The sequence below is a fragment of the Oncorhynchus kisutch genome, linkage group LG21 (assembly GCF_002021735.2).
Source record: "Oncorhynchus kisutch isolate 150728-3 linkage group LG21, Okis_V2, whole genome shotgun sequence".
Taxonomy (NCBI): domain Eukaryota; kingdom Metazoa; phylum Chordata; class Actinopteri; order Salmoniformes; family Salmonidae; genus Oncorhynchus; species Oncorhynchus kisutch.
The window spans coordinates 22,038,932-22,047,481 of NC_034194.2; the positions used below are offsets into that span (position 1 = coordinate 22,038,932).

Genomic DNA, 8,550 nt, shown 5'->3' on the forward strand with positions numbered 1-8,550 from the left:
TGTGACTCATTGTCCTTGGTGAGATGCATGCGGGTATGCTGTATTGTGGCTTGTCCTGTAGGAACTCAGTGTATTCGCTACGAAGCAGTGTGATGATGCCCTCTGCTGCCTGCTGCCGTTTCCATAGAAACATAGCTCCTGACCGTACATCATCACACAGCTATTTTTTGATGTGCATGTAAATTATTGTTAAACAGATTTGGACCCATATTATGCATACAGTGCATTCTGAAACTATTCAGACCACTTCAATTATTCCACATTTTGTTACTTATAGCCTTATCCTAAAATAGGTAAATATTTCAATTTACACACAAAACCCGATAATGACTAAGTGAAAAACTGTTTTTTTATATATATATACACTGCTCAAAAAAATAAAGGGAACACTTAAACAACACAATGTAACTCCAAGTCAATCACACTTCTGTGAAGTCAAACTGTCCACTTAGGAAGCAACACTGATTGACAATAAATGTCACATGCTGTTGTGCAAATGGAATAGACAACAGGTGGAAATTATAGGCTATTAGCAAGACACCCCCAATAAAGGAGTGGTTCTGCAGGTGATAACCACAGACCACTTCTCAGTTCCTATGCTTCCTGGCTGATGTTTTGGTCACTTGAATGCTGGCGGTGCTTTCACTCTAGTGGCAGCATGAGACGGAGTCTACAAACCACACAAGTGGCTCAGGTAGTGCAGCTCATCCAGGATGGCACATCAATGCGAGCTGTGGCAAGAAGGTTTTCTGTGTCTGTCAGCATAGTGTCCAGAGCGTGGAGGCGCTACCAGAAGACAAGCCAGTACATCAGGAGACGTGGAGGAGGCGGTAGGAGGGCTACAACCCAGCAGCAGGACCGCTACCTCCGCCTTTGTGCAAGGAGGAGCAGGAGGAGCACTGCTAGAGCCCTGCAAAATGACCTCCATCAGGCCACAAATGTGCATGTGTCTGCTCAAACGGTCAGAAACAGACTCCATGAGGGTGGTATGAGGGCCCGACGTCCACAGGTGGAGGTTGTGCTTTCAGCCCAACACCGTGCAGGACGTTTTTCATTTGCCAGAGAACACCAAGATTGGCAAATTCGCCACTGACGCCCTGTGCTCTTCACAGATGAAAGCAGGTTCACACTGAGCACATGTGACAGACGTGACAGTCTGGAGACGCCTTGGAGAACGTTCTGAGGCCTGCAACATCCTCCAGCATGACCGGTTTGGCGGTGGGTCAGTCCTGGTGTGGGGTGGCATTTCTTTGGGGGGCCGCACAGCCCTCCATGTGCTCGCCAGAGGTAGCCTGACTGCCATTAGGTACCGAGATGAGATTCTCAGACACCTTGTGAGACCATATGCTGGTGCTGTTGGCCCTGGGTTCCTCCTAATGCAAGACAATGCTAGACCTCAAGTGGCTGGAGTGTGTCAGCAGTTCCTGCAAGAGGAAGGCATTGATCCTATGGACTGGCCCACCAGTTCCCCAGACATGAATCCAATTGAGCACATCTGGAACATCATGTCTCACTCCATCTACCAATGCCACGTTGCACCACAGACTGTCCAGGAGTTGGCGGATGCTTTAGTCCAGGTCCCTCAGGAGACCATCCGCCACCTCATCAGGAGCATGCCCAGGCTTTGTAGGGAGGTCATACAGGCACGTGGAGGCCACACACACTACTGAGCCTCATTTTGACTTGTTTTAAGGACATTACATCAAAGTTGGATCAGCCTGTAGTGTGGTTTTCCACTTTAATTTTGAGTGTGACTCCAAATCCAGACCTCCATGGGTTGATCAATTTGATTTCCATTGATAATTTTTGTGTGTGTGAATTTTTTTTGCAAATAGAAAACAGAAATATCTCATTCACATAAGTCTTAATGTCTTAAAAAATATATACATATTAGGAGGAGCAATGTCGGAGTGGCATTGACTAAAATACAGTAGAATAAAATACAGTATATAGATGAGTAAAGCAGTATGTAAACATTATTAAAGTGACCAGTGATTCCATGTTATGTATACAGGGCAGTACCCTCTAAGGTGCAGTGTTGAGTAACCGGGTGGTCGCTCCGAGACAGGATTATGTCGATTCACAGATCTGGGGAAGGGTACCAAAACATTTCTGCAGCATTAAAGGTCCCCAAGAACACAGTGGCCTCCATCATTCTTAAATGGATGAGGTTTGGAACCACTAAGACTCTTCCTAGAATTGGCCGCCTGGCCAAACTGGGCAATCGGGGGGAAAAGGGCCTTGGTCAGGGAGGTGACCAAGAACCTGTTGGGTCACTCTGACAGAGCTCCAGAGGTTCTCTGTGAAGATGGCAGAACCTTCCAGAAGGACAACCATCACTGCAGCACTCCACCAATCAGGCCCGTATGGCATAGCGGCCAGACAGAAGCCACTCCTCAGTAAAAGGCAAAACAGCCTGCTTGGAGTTTGCCAAAAGGAACCTAAAGGACTCTGAGACAATGAGAAACAAGATTCTCTGGTCTGATAAAAACAAATTGAACTCTTTGGCTAGAATGCCAAGGGTCACATCTGGAAGAAACCTGCCATCATCCCTACGGTGAAGCATGGTGGTGGCAGCATCATGCTGTGGGGATGTTTTTCAGTGGCAAGGACTGGGAGACGAGTCAGGATCGAGGGAAAGATGAATAGAGCAATGCACAGAGAGATCCTGGATGAAAACCTGCTCCAGAGCACTCAGGTCCTCAGACTGGTGTGAAGGTTCACCTTCCAACAAGACAACGACCCTAAGCACACAGCCAAGATAACAAAGGAGTGGCTTCAGGACGAGTCTCTGATTGTTCTTGAGTGGCCCAGCCAGAGCCTGAACTTGAACTCAATCGAACATCTCTGGAGTGATCTGAAAATAACTGTGCAGCGACGCTCCCCATCCAACCTGACAGAGCTTGAGAGGATATACAGAGAAGAAATGGTAGAAACTCCCCAAATACAGGTGTGCCAAGCTTGTAGCATCATATCCAAGAAGAGTCAAAGTTGTAATCACTGCCAAAAGTGCTTCAACAAAGTACTGAGTAAAAGGTCTGAATACTTTTCGAATGCACCGTAGATGGTGTATTACGTACTTATATATCAGTATCAATATTGTGGAGTAATCCCAAGGGTCTGGTAATGAATAATGTTGTTAATGTGAATGACTAGTCTACTGTTACGATCTTCCTATCTGAGAATGTATTTAGAGTGTACTATTTTATTTTTTCTGGGAGGAATAATCCTGTAATTTAATGAGGTTGGTCAAATGAACCAATGAGGTTGGTCAAATGAACCGTGCTGTTTTCTGGTAGGTTCCCGTCGAAGGCAGAAAGGTTCAGACTATACCTCCACATCTGAGGAGGAATATGAGGCCAGCTCTGGAACCCCCAAACACAAACGCTCCTCCCACACGTCTGCTGCCACACAGACCCCCCGGGCTCAGAAGGAGAAGGCTGCAGTAGCAGCAGTCGCTCGGTCCAAGTCCGGCTCACTGGAGACTGAGGAGGACGAAGTCCAGAATGAGACTGACCACTACCAGAACTGGACCACACACAGCGCCGAGATAGCAAAGTAGGGTGACATAATGGCACTAACTATGGGTTGACTGTGTATCACCTGATACCACTTACCGAGCCTCATGATTGAAAGCTGTGGAACATGCATTCTGTACGTATGTATTTTTTAAATGGTCGTGACTTGTGTTTGTGTCTTCCCAGGCTCAGTCAGGACTTGGCCAAGGACCTTGCCATTCTGGCCCGTGAGATCCATGAAGTGGCGGGGGACGGGGACTCCCAGAGTTCCTCTGGAATGGGCACAAACCCCTCCCCCAGCTCTGCACCCAACACACCCGGGCCCGCCTCCACCATCCCCATCTCTAGCCGGGAAGAGGTGTGCCCGCCCACTACCCATAATGCACTTCAAATATGCCCTTCTGGCCTGTACCTCACATTATTTCCATCCTGTTGTAATGTTCCAATGCATAATACAATGGCACTGCAGCCTATGGGATTTTTTTTTTTTTAACCAATGTGCCACTAAATATTTTACATCAATATTCTGTACAGGGTCAGTGACAAGTGCAAAGGATCCCTTATCATGTCTTAGATTCTCATGAGCATGTCTCTGTTCTCTACTGTACAGAGGCCATATACATCTTTGCGAGGGGTCCTCCCATCTCAGGTGCACACCTCAGATACTTTAGACAGTCTCTCTCTCTGTCTCTCGCTGTCCTGCAACGGTTTCTATTTCTTTCCCTTCACCTCCGTGCTCTCACACAAGTCATGCTACCATCACTAATCCAAACACTGGTATTTTGTTGGATTGTCAAGCTACAGATTCTTATATTTTATGACACTGGGATGTTCTATGTTTCTAAGGACCTTCTATGGTGACAGCTTTTCAGGAACATAAAACCTGCCTGCCACTGTCTCACTACAGACTTTCACTGCAACTCTCACTGTAACAGGCACATTTTCACGTTTCACTAATGTAACTTTGTTCCGGCTTGTATCCCAGCAAAACTAAAATTCACTGCTCACAGTTCAACTGCTCTCACCCCTGCATGTTGCCATGGAGCATGTGATCACAAAGCACTAGTCACTGGTTGATTTTTCTCTAGGACAGTAAAACAAAGATATTGTTACTTCTTATTCTCGCTGTGCCCTTGAAGTACAGTAGAAGGCCTTGAGGCACTGACTCCCTCAGTAGTCATGGTCATGTCAGTTGTTCAGAAAGGGCGGACCATGCACTGATTCTATTCTCTTTCCAGCTGGTCCAACATATCCCTGAAGCCAGCTTAAACTACCAGAAGGTTCTACTATCGCCAGGTTCTACCGCTGTCATGGACCTGGATCCTAACATGAATGACCAAGACCCAAGCTCTAAGCCACGGTGGAACCGTGAAGAGGTCACTTTCCTGTTAACACTTGTTTGTCCCTTTTAGAATAGTACTTTCACTACCTATCAATGATTTGGAAACCTAGGAATATAACAAATAGCAAAGCTGGCTCATGCATAAACAAACTGGCCCTCAGGCTACACAAAAGGATCTGTTGCAGTTAGTTTTGGTCTGCTGGGAATTAGACTAAAGTATATTTAGGAGGGTGAAACTACTTTGGGAATACTTGAGTGTTTGACGTCCGCCATTTTCTCCCTCCAGGTGATTTTGGACAATCTGATGTTGAACCCTGTTTCTCAGCTCTCTCAGGCCATTCGGGAGAACACAGAACAGCTGGCTGAGAAAATGAAGTAAGGGAACTTGATGTACCTCAGAGCTCTCACCTTGTGTTTCTGTTAAATAGAAAAGTGCTAATCCATTATTTCATCTCTGCTTGGCTCAGTTAGATTATATATTTTCTTTTTTTCCATCAGGGTTTTATTCCACAATAAGACTGAGGCCTGGGAGGAGATTGAAGCGAAGATCAATGCTGAAAACGAAGTACCCATCCTAAAAACATCAAATAAGGTACAACATTTGTAGCCAGCCACACATCTTACATTGGTAGACATTTTGGTGTAAAACTGAGGTCATCATATATGGGAAAATGTTTAATTGTCGTCATTTTAATTCTACTCTCACAGGAAATCTCCTCCATCCTGAACGAGCTGAGAAGAGTACAGAAACAACTAGAAAGTAAGAGTTACACATGGCTCGTTTTTTGTTTTGTTATAATCTTCCTAAAATGGATTGGGAGTGTAATGTTGAATTGCTTGTCCTGAACGGCCTCATGTCTGCATAACATATTCAGAACCTGGAAATAAAGCTGAAAGCATATGATCCAGTTGGCCAATGAAATTGAATAGAACACTGAATGTTACTTTGGTTCTGTAGTGATCAACAGCATTGTGGAACCTGGTGGAGCTGGCATTGGGAAACCTAAGGTGGCAGCGGTGGCTGCTGCTACTTCTGCTGGACAGGCCACCAGGTCCCCCTTACGGCAGAAGAAAGCCCCAAGTAAGCCCACTGGGCCTGGAGACAGACAGCGTGGGGCCAGCCCCTCTACCAGCCCCACCACCTCCAAACACAACACCAACGAAAGCACCAAGAGGTCCACTCGAGGACACAAAGGGGCAAACGTTGTGGCCTGATCAGTGATCCCAGGGCTCTGTAGCATCTCTTGATGGTTATAATATAAAACCATCATGACACAGTATACTGTACATTGGTTTTGACTGGTAAAGGTGTAACTGAGTACCGCTGTTTAGAATTGCTTCTTCCACATTGCACAAGCTCAAGTAAAAGTAGGCAAAGCTGGGTAAAAGAAGTGGTAACTTGTTGCTTGCTTTAAATAGTGGATTGTGGACAAAATAATGTCCATATGCCTTGTCTACTCTACTCTACTATGTGCGATGTGTGGTTGCCCAGTACTGTAGGCTTGGCCTAGTCTGGGTACCAGTCTTTTCAGCTAACATGCAGCTCTTAGCCACTCCTGTCATTTGGCAAATGATATGACTGGCAAGGAGTGGAATGTTATAGCTGATCAGACAGCAACCAGGCTAGGTTTGGCAAGATGACCAAGATAAGACAGGCTACATCCTTGCCCATTCTTTGTTACCATAGTGATGATAATCATAATAAAAAACACTACTAGTTGTCCATGAGAACATGTGCTGGACTGCTTCAATATTATGGCAGAATTAGAGTTATGTGCTTGTCTTGTAAAATATGATTCATGAAATGTTCCTGAGCGACTGGGACATTTTACTGCTTGGCAAAAAGCTACTGCTGAATGAACGGACCACCACTCTTACTTTTTTTTTTTTTGATTGTCTGATCGTGAAAATTCTGAAGATGTGTTCTATATGAATGTTGTGTGTAGAGAATGTTAGGATAGTGTATCAGAATGTTTGAGATTCCAAACAAATACAGTATACAATAAACAGCATCAGAGGGAGGGGAAAAACATACTTGGCAAAACATTTTCATATGCTGTCATTTTGAACGAATGAATTTGTTAATTTAGGTCAAACAACTATGAGGTATTATTTAAGTCCTCCATTTTGTCATTCTCTACCAAGCTTTGGATGACGCTGTATCAATGATGAAGCTTTATGGTTGTGATTTCATGTTATTGGCAGTGGCACTATATTTCTGTCAGGGTAGTCGATAGTATGGTACTGACGTAGCTTCTTCTGGTGTGTCTGAAGGAGAGAACGCTTAAGGATTCAAGAGTGAAGCGATTAATTAACGTAGATGCTTCAAATGAGTAAATTGCCCCAAATTGACTGTATCGTAGTGTGCTAGCTTTGTAAAAGGTAGAATGGAGCAGTTCTTTATTGTCCCCTGTATGTGTGTGTGTCACAGGAGGTTGGTGGCACCTTAATTGGGGAGGACGGGCTAGTGGTAATGGCTGGAGCAGAATCAGTGGAATGGTATTCCATTTGCTCCGTTCCGTTATCATCAGCCGTCCTCCCCTGGTGTGTGTGCACTAAGAGCACTTGTAAGTTCTGTATCTGTTGTGTGCTGAGCCAATGTCACAGTTTATTCCCGCCGTCTACCAAGGCAGCTGGGATAGGTGGGAATGTGTGCGAAGAATGCTGTATAGATGTAAGTTAAAGAATAAGAACTGACAAAAAAATATTTTGTGAAAGTGCATGTGTACCATAATTATGTAGTTTAGTTGGGTTCAGGCTAGTTCACCAAATGTGCACTTTTTCATTGAGATACACCTCATAACACATGGGTGGAACTGAAAATAAAGCAGTACCTTTAATTAAGCAGTAAATACAATGACTTGTGGCTGAAATGTAGATTTCGCAATGTTTTAACTTTCAAGGGCAGGCTGTTTTAGGGTAGTGCTTATCAGTTTGATTTCTGTCAAGTACTTAAGCCTACAACAGACCATATCTATGCTAAAAGCAAAGTTTTTTTTAACAATCATTAGTGCCATGGTGTTCACTGACCTTGAAGCCATTGAGAATGTATGGATTTGTCATCTACCCAGAACAGACATCTGACTATCGCGCTGATTGTCACTTCTGCTGCTAAGGGTGATGTCAGCATTGAGCTACTTGCTTCTAAATATACATTTTGTTACAATGCATGCAACTCAAGTATCAGCTGTATTAAAAATTGTTTTAAAAAATTACTGCAAAGTGCAAACCAAACTTTATGTGAATATTTGTCAGGTATATGTCAAAAGTTTTTTTTTTCTATGACTGAGGTTATGGTCAGACTGAAGGCTACAATGTTGTTTCTAAATTAAACGGTTATGTTCTTCCAGATTTATTTAATTATTTTTGTTGTACTGAATATATTTATAGATGTCATGGACCAGTTTGTTCATCATCATGAACATTGATTTGTACCATCATATAATTTGTAATAAACTGATTTCAGTCATAAATGTATTTTATTCCAGATGTTATATTCAACAAAAAGTTGATGACATACAGAACAATTACACTAGTACACTACATCACATTGTTAGTTGACGGTACATTTTGGGAGGCAATTTGTCTAATGTTCCAGCTTAAAGTGAATGCAACAGTGCTATTGGTCTGGGTTTTCCAAGACTAGCATTGTGGGTAGGCCTACACTTTGGGAAGGACTTGGGAACAAAA

At 43.8% G+C, this 8,550-nt stretch overlaps 1 protein-coding gene across 2 annotated transcripts in view; it reads left to right on the forward strand.

Moving 5' to 3' along the window:
- LOC109866215 (centrosomal protein of 170 kDa protein B) overlaps positions 1-6,556 on the forward strand; it is a 28,100-nt gene extending 21,544 nt beyond the window's left edge. Inside the window, exons 13-20 of one of the 2 annotated variants that reach the window (XM_031800691.1) lie at positions 3,300-3,558; positions 3,705-3,876; positions 4,129-4,167; positions 4,757-4,894; positions 5,147-5,235; positions 5,359-5,452; positions 5,569-5,620; positions 5,819-6,556. In XM_031800691.1, the coding sequence (XP_031656551.1) occupies positions 3,300-3,558; positions 3,705-3,876; positions 4,129-4,167; positions 4,757-4,894; positions 5,147-5,235; positions 5,359-5,452; positions 5,569-5,620; positions 5,819-6,075 (1,100 nt within the window). In that variant the 3' untranslated portion in view covers positions 6,076-6,556. The remainder of the gene's footprint in view (positions 1-3,299; positions 3,559-3,704; positions 3,877-4,128; positions 4,168-4,756; positions 4,895-5,146; positions 5,236-5,358; positions 5,453-5,568; positions 5,621-5,818) is intronic. The other variant, XM_020454768.2, reaches the window with a different exon arrangement.
- Positions 6,557-8,550: the final 1,994 nt, after the last annotated feature.